The sequence below is a fragment of the Moschus berezovskii genome, chromosome 9 (assembly GCF_049115385.1).
Source record: "Moschus berezovskii isolate FMDL1 chromosome 9, NW_MosBer_1.0, whole genome shotgun sequence".
NCBI lineage: Eukaryota > Metazoa > Chordata > Mammalia > Artiodactyla > Moschidae > Moschus > Moschus berezovskii.
In genome coordinates this window covers 10881907-10902368 of record NC_142468.1, presented here as the reverse complement: position 1 = coordinate 10902368, position 20462 = coordinate 10881907, and the positions used below count along the sequence as shown (strand labels likewise).

Here is a 20462-nt window from a genome sequence, read left to right as displayed (position 1 = left end):
TTATATAATTATTATATATTATATAATTATATAATCAACCTGGGTTATTTAAAAATAAATAACCAACAAATATAAATAAAGAAGCAGTTTATGGTATATACAATGAGGCACTCAATTCTTCCCAAGTAAACAGGGATGAGTACTAAAATCAGTCGCAACCCACTCCAGTATTCTTGCCTGGGAAATCCCACGGACAGAGGAGCCGGGTGGGCTATAGTCCATGGGGTCACAAAGAGTTGGACGACTGAGCAGCTGAGCTCAAAGCACACATACTACATCTCTGACTCATCTGGAGGTTTTTACTCTTGGGAAACAGGTGGAAGGAAATAAGGTGGTTAAGGGTTTTCATTCTGACACACTATCTCTGCCAAGTCTCCAAAATCCATTTTGTTAATTATGTTCTGCTTCTGAGTCTAAAAGAAATAAACACTCTGAAAGAAAGTGGACTTTCCATTTCTCCAAGGTAGTGTGGAGGCTGATGGTGATGCTCCTTTTGTAACTGTGCTGGGGGTGCTGGAGGACAGGGGAGAGGACTTTGCTGGGGCGGGTATGTTTGTGCTTCAGCATTGACTTCCGGCAGTAAGTTCCTGTCGTTTCCTTGTGTTTCTGTGTGGAGGAGCTCCAACCTTACTGATTACAATGCTGTGGTTGCTGTTGTTCAGTGGCTCAGCCATGTCAGACTCTTTGTGACCCCATGGACTGCAGCCCACCAGGCCTCCCTGTCCATCACCAACTCCCGGAGCTTGCTCAAACTCATGTCCATTGAGTTGGTGATGCCATCCAACCATCTCATCCTTTGTCGTCCCCTTCTCTTCCTGCCTTCAATCTTTCCCAGCATCAGGGTCTCTTCCAATGAGTTAGCTCTTCGCATCAGGTGGTCAAATCTGAACTTCAGCATCAGCAGCGAAGTAGTGCACTATTCTTGTTGCAAGTCAATCCACATGTGGAAAATGAAAGGCATTTACTTGTGGGCAATGGCAGCTTGGAAGGATCTTAGAGTAGAATATCTAATTTTAAAATACGCTAATTATTGACTCATGTTATAGAAACATAAACAGTTTATATAAAATGAAGTTGGGACTTCCCTGGTGGTCCAGTGGTTAAGAATCTGCCTTCCCATACAAGGGACGCAGGTTCAATTCCTGGTCAGGGAACTAAGATTCCCACATGCCATGGAGCAACCAAGCCCATGCACCACAGCTAGAGAGAAACCTGCCTGAAGGCCGCACACTAGCTGGGAAAGACCCCGTGTGATGCAGCAAAGATCCCACGTGCCTCCCCTAAGAGCCAATGCAGCCAAAAGCAAGCAAACAAACAAATATATATATATGCATATTTTAAATGAAATTGAACAGATGCCCTCCTTCCTCACTGTGCTTTGGACCATTATTTCTCCTCCTCCTTAAAAATCTATCTTCAACCTTGATTCTTTTTTTTTTTTCTTAAGGTTTTTAAGATAACATTTATTTCTTAACAGTTAACATGTACATCATAGGAAACCAAAAAACACAAGAAGCAAAAAACAAACTCATTCAGTCACAAGCAGTTTTCCACTTGACGTGACCTCCTAGGTCTCATTTCTGTATTTTCACAAGTGAGCATCCAGTTTTATGTGATTAAGATCGTACAGTTATGTATCATCCTGTTTCAGGCATCATGAATATTTATCATTTCAAAGTCTCAAAGCTATGAGTCTTTTGATAACCAAGAATACGTTACACTGACTCAATCTGGAAGGAAAAAATGTAATCTTGCCTTTCTTGGCGACAAAAATTTTGAAGACAAAAAATGGCAACAGGCTTCTAGATAAACATATTGGCATAACTATGATTAAAATACTACATCCCTTTAATGTTCAATTAAAAATGAGACATAAAGCAACAGAGCACGCAAAGTATAATGCTTCTAAGAGGATTCATTACCCAATCAAACCACAAAGGATTAGGAAGGAGGTGTGTTTCTGCTGAATCAATTATTTAACCATGCGTCCCTGCGGTGCAGCCAGGAGATGTACATACATCAGTGGTTATCACCAGAATATAAATATGAACACATCCACAGACGGCCCTCCCTCTGTACCTCCTTCTGCCCCTCAGCTGCCAACCTAAATGAACAAGTCCTGACATACATTTCTCAGAGACGATTTAATAACTCCAGGTCCAAGACGCTGCCTGTTTTTAAAAATCAATATAACAAAGGTATTTACAAATTGGTTAATTCATCACTTCTACTTTTTATCACACGTTGTTGCCTCAGGACATCTAAAAACCCTAGATGTTGCAAAATAATGAACCTTGTCCACAAGAAACATAAGTGCTTCACAAAAATGCACATGCAGACCTATGGTTATAACCTAAGAGTGTCTTCCAGATAACGGAGATATTAGCCAAGAGCCTGTCCCCTCACCCTTCCTTTACTCCTCCTCCAGAATTTCAGCGACCAAGTACCACACTACATCCAGCTCCACCCCTACCTTGATTCGTATGCCCTCAGCCCTCCCCAGCCAGGTATCTTTGTTGTTACTGGTGAACCCCAGAGTCATCCCATCTCCTCATTGCTTGAGGAGCTCAACTCCTGATGCAGATTCCTCTATCCTCCTTCTCTCGGATTGTCCATGCAGACCTTCTTCCCCATGCCTTGGCCTCTGAGTGAGTCACTCGGTCCCTCCAGTAAGCGTGTTTACCACTCTGCCTCTCGCCTTCCCTTCTGTGGCCACAGGCCTGTCATTACCAAAGATTCCAAACCCTCACGGTCTCATTCTCAAACATCCTGCTGTCCTTCCATGCGTCTCCTCCTCACAGCCATTCCTGCAATCCTTTGGTCTGATTCGGAGCTGCAGTCTGCTGAAAAACAGTTTTTCACACCATGAGAGTTTCAAGTTAAGCTCTATTTGGGGCAAAATGAGGACTGCAAGCTGGGAGACAGCACCCCAGACAGCTGTGAGAAACTGCTCCGTAGAGGTGAGGGGAGGAACTAGGATATATAGAGGTTTTGCAACAAAGGGTAGGTAGTCAGGAACACCAACTTTGGGGACACCAAAGATTACTGATAATTAAGGCAATCAGACATGTCAAGTTAAGGAATTTAGTGCTTTTCTGTGTATGGAAAGATGCAAGTCTGGGCTCACTGAAATCACTCCTTTGACATGCGCCTCAGCTGTCTGGGGCCAGTGTCCTGTATTTTCACATTCCAGGTCTCCTCAGGGCTCACTGTGGGGAGTGGCTGCAGTCTGATGGCTGCTAGATGGCAGGCATTCTTCCTTTCTGCATTCCCTCAGGGTCCACCAGCTCAGCGTTCGTGGTGGCTGCAACTGCTGATGACTGACATCCTTTGGGCTTCCCTGGTGGCACCAGTGGTGAGGAACCCACCTGCCAGTGCAGGAGACGTAAGAGACGTAGGTTTGACCCCTGGGTCAGGAAGAGCCCCTGGAGGAGAGCGTGACATCCCACTTCCTATTCTTTCCTGGAGAGTCCCCTGGACAGAGGAGCCTGGCGGGCTACAGTCCATGGGGTCACAAAGAATTGGACATGACTGAAGTGACTTATCACAGGCATGCACGTGACATCCTTTGTTTATTGATATGGCAGGAAACAGCTTCTGTCTTAGCTCAGTCAGTAAAGAATCCGCCTACAATGCAGGAGACCCAGGCTTGATTCCTGGGTCCGGAAGATCCCCTGGAGAAGGAAATGGCAACCCACTTCAATATTCTTGCCTGGAAAATCCCATGGACAGACAAGCCTGGTGGGCTACAGTCCATGGGGTCGCAAGAGTCAGACATGACTTAGTGACTAAACCACCACCATGGCAAGAAATTCTCAAGTCCATTATTAATATCTCACTGTCTTTCACCTCTCTCATATCTTCATTTCTTTCTTATGAAGATTAGTCTCCATCATCTATCATTATAAGCACTGGCTTGTATTCATAGCCAGTGACCTTCTCTCTATCATCCTTGCCTAGAAAAACTCTACCTTGGTTAAATCCAATTACCCACCTACTATGGGCTGGACTTTTGCAGGTGAGCTTGGCAAGCAGTTTCACTTTAACTCATTCACCCCAAGCAGACCCTAAGTGCTATACAGCAATAACACCCCGTTTCCCGAGTCACTCTCCCTCCCTCCCAGAGAAGCACACCAGGCCTCCTCCCCTTCCTCCATTCTCTAGTCCTTCTCGCTCATTCTCATGCCCAGGTGATCACCTTGACTTCCATTTCATCTCGAATAAAATCAACCAGAAGAGAACTGCTCACGGTCCCACAGCGACCCATCTTCCCGAATCTATGTCCACGTCCTATCTCCTGTCCTGAAGTTTTAAGTCACCTTTTAATCTCGGGCCCCATGCCCTCTCAGCAATCCAGGGGCATTGCTTCAGCAATCCTTGCCCTTCTGTCCAATAGCATCTATATTCTCCTCTTTACCGGATTGTCTCCCATCAACATTTAAACATGCTATTGTTTCTCCCATCATAAACAATATTTCTTGAGCCTATGGATTAAAGGATACCTGAGAGACGTATCAGTCAGCTGAAATTCTTAAATCGATATGGATCCTGACTCCAGTGAGACAGCTGCCTTGCCTCTTTTGGAACACCGATTATTTGGTGACTTTAAAGAGTTATTATTATATTTAGGGTTTTTTTTTAATTTTTAAAAGATACTTATCTTTCAGGGTTATATATTGAAACACTTATAATTTAAAAATGTCTTTCAAGTTTATGTCTAATTCTGTGTCCTTTTGTAGCAAGATGTGGCAAAAGAGCAGGCTAGAATTCTAAATCCTCTCCCCAATGCCTGTTAAGCTCACTCCAGTTAGGTTTTCACCATGCCACCAAAACTGCTCTTTTCAAGATCCCCAGTGACTTCCACAGTTGCTAAATCAAATGGCCAGTTCTTAGTTCATGTCTCAGAAGCATTTGCCTCGGTTGATGACTTGATCTTCCTTATAATACTTTGTTCTTTTGGCTTCTAGGACACCACCCTCCCTCGGTTTCTCTCCACGCCGCTGGTTGCCCCTTCCGAGTTTCTTTTTCTAGCCCTTCTCTTCCTCCCGGTCTCCTGTTGTCAGAGGCCCCGGGCCCCACCTTCGGCCTTCTGTCTCTTTGTCCATGTCCTTGGTGATCTCACCCACTCCTGTCTTTGCATGCTGCCTGTGATACCTAAATAGAGATCACCAGTCCAGACAGCTCCGCCAAACCCCAGACTTATAACACACTGCCTACTTCACATGCCACCTGATGTCTAACAGGCATCTCAAACTTGACCTGTGAAAACAAGATGCCGATCACTCCTCCAAACCTGCCTCACCTGCAGCTTTCCTCATCTCAGGAAAGGGCACTTCCATTCTTCCAGCTGCAGACCATTAGGCATAGAATCATTCTTGACCTTCCTCTCATACTCCATATCCAAATCCATCAGAAAATCCCACTGGTTCTACCTTTAAATCTATACAGACTCCAGCCACTCTCAGCATCTCCACAGCTACCACTCTGGTCCAAGAACCATCCTGTCTATTGTTGGTCTGCATGTTTCCACCCTTTGCTCCCTTTGGTTTACTTTCAAAGCAGTCATCAGTTTGATCCTTTTAAGGTAAGTCAGACTATCTCATCCCTCTGAAGGCTTTTGATCTCACTCTGATGAGAAGACAAACTCCCCTGGATGGTCTACAAGGCACATGTGATCTGTTCCCCATAACTTCTCTGACTTCTTGCATGTTTCCCACTCTCACATCCCACTGTCTCAGCTCCAGCCACACTGGCCTCACTGCTTGTTTAAACAAACCAGGTACACACTCACCGCAGGGCCTTTGCACTGACTGGTCTCTCTTCCTGGAATACTCTTTCCCAGATATAAGTGTGGCTTTCTCCCTGAGCTCCTTCAGACCTTCGCTCAACCAGCTCCTCAGTGAGGCCTTCCCTGACACCCTCCCCTATCTCTAACTGTGATCTGCCTCCGGGCTCTTCCCTTCCCCTACTCTATGTTGCTTTTCCCCATGGTATTGATCATCATCAGCTAACAGACTGTGTGTTTTACTTTTATTTAAAAAAATTGTTCTTCTCGCCCCACTAGAATGTAAGCACGAGAAGTACAGTAATATATGCATGCTTAGTTTACTGGTATACCTGAGACATAGAAAACAATCAATCAATACTTATTTAATAAATGCATATCCTATTTTAAAATTCTTTCAAACAAATAATGACAGGTTAACTATCTTGAACTTAAAGACTCTAAGCCCTTCTTATCAATTGATTAATTAAACTGCTTTTTAAACAGTCAGCCTTCTTTCTGCCCTTAGATGCATTTCCATCTACCAGTTTACAGATGTGACTATACATTCATAATGAATCAGTGTCTACATGTTGACCTTTAGAGAAGCCCATGTTCATTACAAGCAGACATAAAAGAGACTTGTAATTGCTGCTGAAACACTGGTGAGCCGATTAGTGCTTATTTAACTTGCTATTGAATTCATCAAAGGTTAACTGTGTTATTTGATCATGATAAAACATCTCACCAAAAAAAGAAATGGCCATTGTTCCAATGTTTGGCAATGCTAGAGCACATAATTGCTAATGAGAAGCAATTTGTTCTTGCTGTGACATCAAATATCACTTGGCTCTTTTTTTCCTCCCTGGCATCATTAAAATTTGGTGATATTCTTGCCCGGGACATAACCCTGCAGGATTCATTCCCTCCAAACTCAGGTCCTGTTACTTTCATTAGACACTTAACTTGAGAAGGTTCCCATGACCTAGGCAATTAGACTTCAAACTGTCTGCCAGGCTTGGCTCAGCTGCATGCTGTTTGTGAGTAAATACTGGCTAGAGACAAATTCTCTTGAAGCTCAGTGCCCCTCACTTGATGAGCTCTTTGTGGAAAGTGCCAGACAGGGGAGAGCGAGGCCCTCCAGCTTGTAGACTTCACTCCGCATGGCTGCATTTGCGAAGGAACTCAGGTCCCTTGCCGGCTGACAGCTATTCTCCATATCCTTCTCACTCCAGTACCAACACTTACAAATTTTAACTGTACCCTGAGGGGTATTTGAGAAAAGGCACACCACTAGGAAATTCTGGGTTCAAAGTGGTCAAATAAAAATGTAGCAAATGGGAAGAGATACAGCTTCAAATAAAATGATCCCTGCCTTGGTAAGTTTGAGGATTTCTGCAGACTAAGGCTCTTTCCCCATCAACTCCAGATGTGGAGGTTGTCCAGTGTGGCTCAGCACTCAACACGTGTTCGTTCTCACCTCCTGCTCATTTCTACATGCGAAATGGAAGAGTGATTAAAAGTCAGAGATGATGCACTGAACTGAAGCTTTTATTTTTTCTCCCTCCTGAGATCCCCTTAAGAAACGTGGGAAAGAAACTTTCAATATACAGAAATCCACAAGGACAAAGAGGACGGATGAGGACAGGTGGGTGGTCTAGAGACCCACAGAATGCTGGGGGAGGCAGAGGAGAGGAGGGCAGAGCTTGCAGGGCCCACCGGAGCCGCAGTCAGAGGCAGCCGTCTCACCCTGCAGCACCTCTGGAGGGTGCGGGGGCGTCTAGAGGTGATGGGTGTAGCAAGACTGACATACAGGGCTAAAAACAAACGGGCTAATTGAACGTCTCTGTCTGGAAATGAGGGCTTCCCAGGTGGCTCAGTGGTAAAGAATCCGCCTGCCAATGCAGGAGACACTGGTTCGATCCCTGGGTGGGGAAGATGCCCTGGAGGAGGAAATAGCAACCCACTCCAGTATTCTTGCCAGGAAAATTCCATGGACAGATTTACCTGGCCGGCTACAGTCCATGGGGTCACAAAGAGTCAGACATGACTGAGTGACTGAACAACAATCTGGAAATGGTAACCCTCTACCCTATCTATGCAAAATACCAGCTGCCAAGTACCTCCTCGCTAAGCTGGAGATTTGAAGTTCCTTTTCTGAAGAAGCTGAAAAACTCTAAAACAAAAAAGACCTCCATGTTGGCATTTTAGGGCTCAACAGCAGAATGGCCAGCTCCCTACAAAACTGCCCTAAAGCAAAGTCTACCGTAGACAAGCTCCTGAGACCAGAGTTTCCGTGCCTCAGTCTTAAGCATGAATGTGACAACAAGGAACACCCGTCAAAGAATGCTGCTGATGTCAAAGATGGAAACCAAGGTAGACAAATGTATGTGCAGGAGCGGGTCAAGGGCAGGGATGAGCCTGGAGCAACAAAAGGCACGCAGAGAACAGAAAAGAACATCTTACAAAGCAACAGTCAGTGCCCTGAGGTTAATCTGAGAAGATGTTTTATCCCTATAACAACAATGATAATAATAGTTATTATTTGTTGACAGCACACTGTGAGCCACTGCTCAAGAAGACAAGGAAGCTGAGGGACAAAAAAATTAAGTGGCTGATAGTAAGTTTAGTCAGTGGGGAAACGGAAACGCAAATCCAGATAGTCTGAATTTAAAACCCCTGCTCCTGACTGCTGCGTGTGCTTCCTCAAACACGCTATAAAAAAGGAAGATAAGACAAGAAAGCACTTTATAAATGTGTTTGACAAATATATATTCAGAGCCTCCTGTCTTCTAAGCACCAGTCTGGATGCAAAAACTATGACAATAAACAGAACCAGCAGAGACTCAGCTCTTGTCAAGCTAAAATTAAAATCTTCAAAGCCAGGCACAGAGAGACAAATACCGTAACATGATCTGTCTTACTGTGGAATCGAAAAAAGTTGAATTCATAGTAAGAGAGTAAAATGGTGGTTGCCAGGGGCTGGGGGATAAGGAAAATAAGAAAATGTTGGTCAAAAGGTACAAAGTTTCCGTTATATAGTCTACGTTCTGACAATCTAATGTACAGTCTTGTTGTTCACTCCCTAAACTGTGTCTGACTCTTTTTGACTCAATGGACTGTAACATGCAAGGATCCTCTGTCCTCCACTATCTCCTGGAGTTTGCTCAAACTCATGTCCATTGAGTCAAGATGCCATCCAACCATCTCATCCTCTGCTACCCCTGCCTCCTTTTGCCTTCAATCTTTCCCAGCATCAGGGTCTTTTCTAATGAGTTGGTTCTTCACATCAGGAGGCCAGAGGATTGGAGCTTCTGCTTCAGCAACAGTCCTTCCAAAGAATATTCAGGGTTGACTGTTTTTAGGATTGACTGGTTTGACCTCCTTGCAGTCCAAGGGACTCTCAAGAGTCTTGTCCAGCACCACAATTTGAAAGCATCAATTCTTTGGTGCTCAGCCTTCTTTATGGTCCAACTCTCACATCCCTACATGACTACTAGAAAAACCATAGCTTTGACTATATGGACCTTTGTTGGCAAAGTGATGTCTCTGGTTTTTAATATAGTCTAGGTTTGTCAATAACTTTCCTTCCAAGGAGCAAGCATCTTTTTAATTTCCAGGCTGCAGTCACCGTCCACAGTGATTTTAAAGCCCAAGGAAAAAAAAAAATCTTTCAGTTTTCACTTTTCCCCCTTCTATTTCCCATGAAGTGATGGGACCAGATGCCATGATCTTAGTTTTTGAAATGTTGAGTTTCAAGCCAGCTTTTTCCACTCTCCTCCTTGACTCTCATCAAGAGGCATTTTAGTTCCTCTTCATTTTCTGCCATCAGAGTAGTATTATCTGCATATCTGAGATTGTTGGCATTTCTCCTGCAGTCTTGATTCTATCTTGTGATTCATCCGGCCTAGTATTTCACAGGATATACTCTGCATGGTGACTATAGTTAATAATACTATATTGCATATTTGAAATTTGCTGAGAGTAGACACAAAGTGTTCTCACCACACACAAATAATTACACCTGTGTGAGGTGATGGATATGTTAATTAGCTCGATTGTGGTATTCATTTCACAATGTATACATATATCAAAACATCACTTTGTATACCATAAATATATATTATTTTTGTCAATTATTACCCCAATAGAGCTATGAACTTTATAAATTAATTAATTTTAAAAATTCAAGAGAAGACACAGAAGATATATATAGACAAGGAATTCTACCAGAAGATTCAATAAAAATAGTAAGAGAAAATTATAAGAAAATGTCTAGGGGTTCCAGGACAGCCCTTTTCCATTTGTCAGGAATTCCAGGGAAGAAACAAAGGAAATGAGAGGCACAAGCTATCCTGGGAACAATGCCAAATACTGTCAAACAGGTGAGGGACCCCCTCCACCCCAGGGTCCAGTACAATAAATGAAAATATATCTATATCCGTATCAAGGCACACTTTCATGAACTCTCACACCAGGGCAGACAAGGCCATATAATCATTTCACAATGTATACATATCTCAAATCATGTTGTACACTTTAAACTTAATATGTTATATGTCAATTATACTTCAATAAAGCTGAGAGAGAAAAGAAGCTATTAGAGAGTAAAAACAAGTCAATGACCAAAGAATAAAAGTCTGAATGGCATTGTATTTAGCCAAAAGGTACAATGGGTACTGGAATTCAATAAAGTAAAGTCTTAAGAATTCTAAAGGAAAGTGCTTTGCAACCTAAAATTTATAGCCAGGTAAAGTATCAATTGAATGTTAAAAGGGTGGGGGAAAAAAGTCATTTTTTTTAGTCATACAGGATCCAGAAAATATCTTACATATATCACTTTTCTAAGAAATTACTTGAAAATATACTCCAGGGTATTATCTGGCTGTCCAGTGGTCAGGACTCTGCTTGTTCACTTCCAAGGGTGCAGGTTCAGTCTCTACTGGGGGAGCTAAGATCCCCAAGCCATGTGGATTCAGGAAGAGACTCCCAGTGGAGAGAGGGCAGAGACAGAGAAGCTTGAACTCCAATCTGTAGGCCATGGGTTTCAAGCTGGAAAGCAACCAGATGAGATTCAGGTTTTAGAAAGAACATCCTCTCCTACGTCTGAAGGCAGAGTTAGTAGACACTTTCTGGGAGATGAGTCAGGAAGTTTTTGCAAAACTCAGCTGAAATGTAATTCAGACCTAAACTAACGTGGTAGTGATAAGAACCATGACTCCGCAGACATATAAACAGCTGACCTGAGGTGTGATTTGGGGTCGAGCTCATCTGCATTTTACTGTAAATATTCATGGCATGAATTTGTTTTTCCATTTATGTTCCTTTTTAAATTGTCTGTTGCCATATTGTGCAGTATTTTATGGAACATAGTGTATAACTTTACATAGCCACATCTTTCACTATTTCTATCATAATTTGTAAATTGGATATAATGCCTAAAAAGACTTTCATATACATATATCCCCTTCCTCTTGGACTCTTTCCCACCTCTCCTCAGTTCAGTTCAGTCGCTGAGTCATGTCCAACTCTCTGCAACCCCATGGACTGCAGCACTCCAGGCCTCCCTGTCCATCACCAATTCCAAGAATTTACCCAAACTCATGTCCATCGAGTCAGTGATGCCATCCAGCCATCTCATCCTCTGTCGTCCCCTTCTCCTCCCGCCTTCAATCTCTCCCGCCCCTCCAGGTCATCACGGAGCACCAAGCTGAGCTCCCTGTGCTCTACAGCAGGTCCCCAGTAGCTATCTTTTTTGCAGGCATGGTAGCGTACGTGTGTGGCATGAATACTCAGCAAGCACAAGAGAGAATCCACAAGGACACAAGCCCTGGAAGATGGTGGTTGGTAGGCAGGGAACAAAGAAATGCCAGTAGGCTTAAAGGGAAGAATCATTCCATCATCTTGAGAGGAGAGGTGATGCTGTGTCCACTGGGGAGTGTAAGGAGCTCCTCCCTTCCTCCCTGCAGATCTCTAGATCTCTGCAGGGGAGCTGAAACTGTTTCTCAAAGGGCGAGGGGCAGCAGTGGTTCCCCTTGCTTGACTCTGGAAGGGCTGAAGGAGCAGGCGTGGAGTGGCCTGCATCAGGAGAGCGCAGCATCTCGGGGCACTCTCGGAGCAGCGGGCTTAATGGATGCTTCGAGAGACGTCGAGTGGCTCCCGCCCGTGGGGAGGGAGATGGCTCCAGATTGATCCTAGTATTAACTGAATCCAGTCTGGGCTGCAAATGGCTCTGGCCCTTGAGAAGAGGTTGGAGAGGAGGGAAAGGCCGCGGATCTGCAGGGTGCTCATGGGAGGAAGAGCAGATGTGACTCACGGTGTGTTAGGAAGTCACTGCAAGGTTCTGAGCAGGAGTGTGACCTTGCTTCACTCATATGTGACGACTGTCCTGGCTGCTGCGTGGAGAGTGGATTGGAGGCAAGTAACTGACAAGACCACTATAGGAGCAAGAGATTCTATTAGCTCGAACTAGAGAGCTCCCATGAGACATGCAGATACACGGATTCCAGCTCTTTCGGAGTTCAGATCCCTGGTTTCTGCCAGTTTAAATAGAGGAGCAGCAGGTTGGTGTGGGGATGGGGTAGTTTAAGCTAAGTTCAAGATGGATCTGTTCAGTTGGAGATGCTTGTGAAAAACCCAAGTGGAAATGTCAAATGAGTTGTTGAATATATAAGTCAAGATCTGGACTGGAACTGTATTTGCTAGGTCCCTTTGCTTCTGACTTGAGCTTAAATAAACTCCAGATTGTGGCAAAGAAGGCGTTAACATCAAACACCTACGATATGCCAAGTACTAATTATGTTACAGATGTTTCATCACAAAGTTTATACACATTTCCCAAAAACACCCTCCCAGGTCAGCCCCATTGGGACCCAACTCGAGACTACCTGGGACACGCTCACTGCAGACACTCAGACAAATCAGGGAATATGTTCCTCACTCCCAGATGCCTAATGAGCTCCTGGAGGGGCCACTGCACCTGGATCTATGTTCAAAGTCTCCAGAGACCTGAATATAAGAGGTAGGGGGAGCTCCCAGGAGACTGCATCTAATAACCCTAGACCCACGTCCTGGCTCCACACTCAGCCAGCTGGATGGATCTCTGGACACAAAGGGATGTCTCGTTTCTTTGTCTGCTGCCTGGACCACAGACTAATTTGCAGAGTGTTACGTTGTCTCTTTTCAGCAAATACCTGCCCCACTGATATCCTCACTGCTGAAACAACTCAGTGAAAGTGTTAATCAATCAGTCGTGTCCAGCTCTTTGCCACCCCCATGGATTGTAGCCCTCCAGGATCCTCTGTCCATGGGATTTTCCAGGCAAGAATACTGGAGTGGGTTGCCATTCCCTTCTCCAGGGGATCTTCCCAACCCAGGGATGGAATCCAGGTCTCTCACATTGCAGGCAGATTCTTTACCCTCTGAGCCACCAGGGAAGCTCACAGGGAGACAACTATGGCAGTTTTAAAATAAGGCACCAAATTCTTGGACGCTTTTCCCACAGAGAAGGAGTGAGATAATGGAGGAGGATGCCTCCCCTGGGCTGGCCCATAAGGTTCAGTATCTCCTGCCCGTGCATCTACCGGATCTCCTGGAATGCCCTCTCTCCAGATGATTCCTCTCATAAGTAAGCCACAGTTTTGTGAGAAGCTTAAACCACTGGGAGACGCCACATCCACAATCTCAGATGCTTGCAGGGTGGAGCCGTCTCAGCCCTGACACCAGAACATGCAAGGGAAGCAGCCTGAATGAGCCCCCAGCCCCCAGCCCCTGAGCCGCCCCAACCACTGAGGCTGCCCAGCTGAGCCCCAGACACAAACCCTCCCCTCCACGCCCTGTTCTGAATCCTGGCCATAAAAGCCATGTTTATAATACAAAATGGTTTGATACCACTTAAGTTTAGGGGTATTTTTGTCATGCAGTAACTGGAGTGGTTATTAAAGTGGTTTCTCAAGAAATATCTTTTAAAATGCAGACACATTCCTTGGAAGGATAGACACCTTCAGATGTACACTCACAATCAGTGTATCCAACAGGCAGCAAAGCAGAGAAAGGGAGCCAAGAGATGCTCTCTTGTTTCACTGACAGAAAGGAGACACATGAGTGGCTTCCAGAAAACGAGGCAGAAAGGTGGCCACACCACACAGACAGCACGGTTAAAAGAGAAAGGTATGAGTCAAAAGGACAGGCAGGAGAGCAGTCCAACTGCATTACCTTAAGTTGAGCTTCACTCCTCAACTCTCTCACTAGCTAGGAAGTTATTCATATATGCCTGTTTTCCAAAGGTACTTGGCTTAATGTTAAAAATCACCCGGAGGCCATAAAGCAACAAGAACAGAGAGCAACTACTGCCCCCCCGCCAGGGAAGTTTGGGAAATGCCAAAATACGGATTTTTAAATTTTTAAAAATATTTGTTTAGCTTGTTGGGTCTTGGTGGTGGCACATGGGATGTTCGCTGCACCATGAGGAACTTCTGTTGTGGTCCGCAGACTCTCTAGTTGTGGGGCACGGCTCTGGAATGCATGGGCTCAGAAGCTGCAATGTGAGGGCTTAGTCCCCATTCCATGTGGGATCTTAGTTTCCTGACAAGGGATCGAACCCGCGACCCCTGCACTACACGGTGGATTCTTAACCACTGGACCATCAAGGAAGTCCCAGAAATATGGAAATTTCAACTTAAATATAAAACAAAACAGTAAACATGATACCCTTCCCAAGAATCACAGTTCCACAGTGAATAGAGTTAACACGCAAACCTCATGTTAATAAAACTCAAGTAGTTCTCCTCTTCATGGATCACAGCCTTCTGGTGGCAAAGAGGCTTGGATAGCTCAATGAAACAATGAGCCATGCCGTGCAGGGTCACCCAAGACAGACACATCATGGTGGAGAGTTCTGACAAAACGTGGTCCCTCCTTGAGGAGGGACTGGCAAACCACTCCAGTATTCTTGCCTCGAGAACCCCATGAACAGTATGAAAAGGCAAAAAAGATATGACATCAGAAGATGAGTCCCCCAGGTTGGAAGATGTCCAATATGCTACCCGGGAAGAGAAGAGAAATAGCACCATAAAGAAGGTTGAGTGCCAAAGAATTTATGCTTTCAAACTGTAGTGCTGCAGAAGACTCTTGAGAGTCCCTTGGACTGGAAAGAGGTCAAACCAATCATTTCTAAAGGAAATCAACCCTGAATATTTATTGGAAGGACTGTTGCTGAAGCACCAATATTTTGGCCACCTGATGCAAAGGGCCAACTCACTGGAAAAGACCCTGATGCTGGGAAAGACTGAAGGCAGGAGGAGAAGAGGGTGACAGAGGATAAGATGGTTGAATAGCATCACCAATTTAATGGACATGAGTTTGAGTAAACTCCTAGAGATACACAGGACAAGGAAGCTTGGCGTGCCACAGTCCATGGGGTCACAAAGAGTCAGATACAACTTAGCAACTGAACAACAACAGAAAGAAAGTTCTAGCAGCCTTGAACCTTGAGAATGTAAATCCCAGCAAAGTTCAGTTACAGTGATGTGGTGGAAGAAGTTGTAAACATTGGAATTCACTTGCTAATCAGTTTAATACTCCATGCTAATTACATGAGATATTAAAATATAAGTATAAAAAATAAAAGAATATTTAATGAACATTGATAAAATATAAAATAAGAGAGGTATTAGGTTAAATATTTGTGGTTTATTCAAGCCATTATTCAGTGCAAGTAAAAATGATGGAGCAAGATACCTAAGCTTGACTCTTGAACAGAGAAAAGGGCAGAAAAAGTCCAAAAGCCATGAATTAATGCTACCTTAGTAACTAATGCTAATGTCTACACTTTCCCAGCTTCACTATCTCCCCCATTGTTTTTGGAAGTACCTTGAATCTCATTTCAGATTGTTACTATAAACAGTAGATCTTCCCTGTAGCTCATATGGTAAAGAATCTGTCTGCAATGCAGGAGACCCGGGTTTGATCCCTAGGTCGGGAAGATCCTTTGGAGAGGGGAATGGCAACCCACTCCAGTATTCTTGCCTGGATAATCCCATGGACAGAGGAGCCTGGCAGGCTACAGTTTGTAGGGTCACAAAGAGTCGGACACAACTGAGCAATAAAAATGAGAGTCCCAGGAATAAAGACATGGATGTAGAGAACAGACTTGTGGACACAGCGGGGATAGGAGAGTGTGGAACAAACTCAGGAGTAGCATAGAAATATATGTACACATATACACAAATATACATTTCTTTCCCAACAGAGGTCCGGCTAGTCAAAGCTATGGGTTTTCCAGTAGTCTTGTATGGATGTGAGAGTTGGACCATACAGAAAGATGAACACCAAAGAGTTGATGCTTTCGAACTGTGGTGTTGGAGAAGACTCTTGAGAGTCCCTTGGACTGCAAGGAGATCCAACCAGTCCATCCTAAAGGAGATCAGTCCTGAATATTCATTGAAAGGACTGAAGCTCTTCAATACTTTGGCCACCTGATGCAGAGAACTGACTCATTGAAAAGACTCTGATGCTGGGAAAGATTGAAGGCGGGAGGAGAAGGGGATGACAGAGGATGAGATGGTTGGACGGCATCACTGACTCGATGGACATGAGTTTGAGTAAGCTCCGGGAGTTGGTGATGGACAGGGAGGCCTGGCGTGCTGCAGTCTATGGGGTCACAAAGAGTTGGACACGACTGAGCGACTGAACTGAACTGAACTGATATACACTACCATGTGTAAAATAGATAGCTGCGGGAAGCTGCTATACAGCACAGGGAGCTCAGCTTGGTGCTCTGTGATGACCTAGAGGGGTGGGGTGGGGATGGGGTGGTGGGAGGGAAGCTAAAGAAGGAGGGGATATATGTTTATGTATACATATAGCTGATTCACCTTGTTATGAAGCAGAAACTAATACAGCATTGTAAAGCACTTATACTCCAATGTAAAAGTTTTTTTAAAAAAGGGGAGTCCCTTGCAGCATATCAACTTAGAAGCATATTATCTCTCCTTAGACCAGTGACTGAGTGTAATATCTCAGAGGGCATGTTCAGTAGAAGGCATCATGTCATCTCCCCATGAATCTCAGGCCTGTCTGAATTCTAAAAGGTCCTGGCTGCTCACCCTTGGATCACTGTTGTCTCCCTCTCAGGGACATCTCTTATACCAGCGTCACTGCCCTGCCATCCAAAGGCCTTGAACACCTGAAGGAACTGATAGCAAGAAACACTTGGGCTCTAAAGAAACTTCCTCTTTCCTTGAGTTTCCTTCACCTCACACGGGCTGACCTTTCTTATCCGAGCCACTGCTGTGCTTTTAAGAACCAGAAGAAAATCAGAGGGTAAGTGGCAGTGTTTGGCTTAAGTGACAAAAGGTTTTGGTGGAAGTTGAATTAATATCTGGGTTTGAGGAAGAAGTTTTGTTGTTTGCACAACAGGTGGAGAAGAATTTGGAAGCGTCCGTAAGAAACATGAAGTCCATGGGACACAGTGACTCTGCAGACCAAAAGCGTTTGCAAATAAGAAATAAGGCTTGTATCTCTGCATCAAAGCAGAGGAGGGCAGCATTTTAGGCAGTGATGCAGGACAGACAGGAATGATTTCTCATGAACCTCCAAACAAGGTAGAACAGGCAGTCCGCTGCAGATTTTAACCACCACTCCACAGATGAATCTGCTCAGCAGCTGAAGCCATCTAAAGAATCTCTGGGGGACCAATCTGGTGGGCTAGTGAAACACTAAAGCTTACTTCTGTAAGCTTGCCTGCACAATAGCGTCCCTTTATTCATCTGTTCGGTTAACATTTATTGAGCACCTGTTGTGTGCCCAGCACTATCCTACCCACAGCAATGAACAGAACAGACCAGAGCCTTCTTGCATTTTGTTTACATTCTAGTATGGAAGTCAGAAAAGAAACAGGCAAACAAGTAAGAAGATCTCAGATAGTGCTATGAGGGAAATGAACACAAGGGTCAGACAGTTTATTAAAGACGAGGAAGAAAGGCTCTTCTGAGGAAAGACAAATTGAGTTTAAAACTGAATACTGAGTAGAGGCAGCTGGGAGTTTTTCAGGTAAAGGGAATGTGGAATTCTGAAGCTCTGAGTAGGAATAATAATAATACCAACAGCAACCAGCAGAGTTAGACACGACTGAGCCCACACACCCTCACACACACATCTACCTGGCACTAACAACACTCCAGGCGCTGTCATCTATTCCTATAAGAACCCAAAATAAAATACTCCCTGTCTCCCATTCTATACACGAATAAACCAATACTCACAGACCTTCCCAAGGTGAAATAACCAGGAAATAGTAGAATCAGGTCCTAACCTAGGTAGACTGGCTCTAGTATCCATGATTTCTTTTTTTTTAAAATCACTGCTGTTCTTGAACTGGTTGCAAAAGAGAAATAAGGACAGCATGTCAGTGGATCATACTTGGGGAGGGGCAGTAATAGGAAATGATGCAGGAGAGACAGGCCTGACCAGAGCATGTCGAATCCTGTCAAATCCTGTGTATCATACTGCATAGTTTGCATATTTTGCTAAGTGTGGTGGGGACCATTAGTGGGTTTCCAACAAGTGGTGACTTTCTACCCACTGCCTTGCAGAATCCTTCAGTCTTTAATGTGTAATGAGAGCAGTATTCAGGGCCTGCGTCAGAGAAAATCCACGAGTGCTTTGAATGGTCCCTTCTACCAGGAATATGAGGAGGATCTGGGTGATGGCAGTGCCAGGTACAAGGAGAACTCCAAGTTCCAAGATACCCACAGCAACTCTCATTACTACGTCTTCTTTGAGGACCAAGAAGATGAGATCATAGGTTTTGGCCAAGAGCTCAAAAACCCCCAGGAGGAGACCCTGCAGGCCTTTGACAGCCATTACGACTATACCGTGTGCGGGGGGAGTGAGGACATGGTGTGTACCCCCAAGTCGGATGAGTTCAACCCCTGTGAGGACATCATGGGCTACAAGTTCCTGAGAATCGTGGTGTGGTTTGTGAGTCTGCTGGCTCTCCTGGGCAACGTCTTCGTCCTGGTCATCCTCCTCACGAGCCACTACAAGCTGACCGTGCCACGCTTCCTCATGTGCAACCTGGCCTTCGCAGACTTCTGCATGGGGTTGTATCTGCTGCTCATCGCCTCCGTAGACCTCTACACTCAGTCCGAATACTACAACCATGCCATCGACTGGCAGACAGGCCCTGGCTGCAACACGGCTGGCTTCTTCACTGTCTTTGCCAGCGAGCTGTCTGTGTACACGCTGACGGTCATCACCTTGGAGCGCTGGTACGCCATCACCTTTGCCATGCACCTGGACCGCAAGATCCGCCTCCGGCACGCCTATGTCATCATGCTGGGGGGCTGGGTTTGCTGTTTCCTGCTCGCCCTGCTCCCTTTGGTGGGAATCAGCAGCTATGCCAAGGTCAGCATCTGCCTGCCCATGGACACTGAGACTCCTCTTGCCCTGGCTTACATCATCCTCGTTCTATTACTCAACATTGTTGCCTTTATCATTGTCTGCGCCTGTTATGTGAAGATCTACATCACAGTCCGAAATCCCCACTACAACCCGGGGGACAAAGACACCAGAATTGCCAAAAGGATGGCTGTGTTGATCTTCACTGACTTCATGTGCATGGCGCCAATCTCTTTCTACGCTCTGTCAGCCCTGATGAACAAGCCTCTCATCACCGTCACCAATTCCAAGATCCTGCTGGTCCTCTTCTACCCGCTTAACTCCTGTGCCAACCCGTTCCTCTACGCCATTTTCACCAAAGCCTTCCAGAGGGATGTGTTTATCCTGCTCAGCAAGTTTGGCATCTGTAAACGCCAGGCTCAGGCGTACCGGGGTCAGAGAGTTTCTCCAAAGAACAGCACCGGTATTCGGGTCCAAAAGGTTCCCCCAGATGTGAGGCAGAGTCTCCCCAATGTGCAGGATGACTATGAACTGCTTGAAAACTCTCAGCTAACCCCAAAGCAGCAGGACCAAACCTCCAAAGAGTATAAGCAAACAGTTCTGTAAGTGGTACAAGGTCTTAGGATGGTTTTTTGAGCATCATTCCAACCATCGACACAACACGTGGCTGATCTAATCTGTAGGTAATGTTCATGTCTGGAAAGGGACTATCAGTAACCTGATCATTGCCTCCAAGAAGGAAGAGAGGCAACCGGCGTGTCTGAATTCCAGGTGATATCACAGTAATCTATACTTCCTGGAAGACTGACTGGATGTTAAGTGCAGCAATTACACTGTGTAAAATGCTTAATACGTATCAACTGAGCCATGTTGACATTGCGCTTTCTCACTTTTATATAGCATTTCATACTAAAGATTGAGCAAATGGCAAATGTTATTAACCTGGTTGGTGACCACAAGATAAAACTGACTCTGTGTTGGTTCAGTTCAATTTCACGTTCACTGATACAACCCAAGAGAGTTTGATTTCCACGAAACTGAAATGTCCAAAAGGACATCATACAAGGAACAGCCATTTTGACACATGAAGGGCAGGGGAAGGCTTTGTTTTTTTTTCTGACTCTGAAACTTAATCATCTCTTCACAAGAATCTACCTGATGGGAACCAACTGTTGCCTGGGAAAACTGCCAAGATTTCATCTGTTGTGGCTGAGCAAACTAAGAAGTGCTCTTCTTGGCCAGGCTTCTGGCATTAAAAACATGCACTCTAGAAAGTATTTCTGAATGGTAAGTGGGA

The 20462-nt window shown here is 44.8% G+C and overlaps 1 protein-coding gene across 1 annotated transcript in view; it reads left to right on the top strand.

Annotated features, from left to right (window-relative positions):
- Positions 1 to 20007, top strand: part of TSHR (thyroid stimulating hormone receptor) — a 165892-nt gene extending 145885 nt beyond the window's left edge. The window contains exons 9-10 of the mRNA XM_055436181.2: positions 16898 to 17086; positions 18358 to 20007. Coding sequence (XP_055292156.1) covers positions 16898 to 17086; positions 18358 to 19771 — 1603 coding nt within the window. The 3' untranslated portion in view covers positions 19772 to 20007. The remainder of the gene's footprint in view (positions 1 to 16897; positions 17087 to 18357) is intronic.
- The last annotated feature ends 455 nt before the right edge of the window (positions 20008 to 20462 follow it).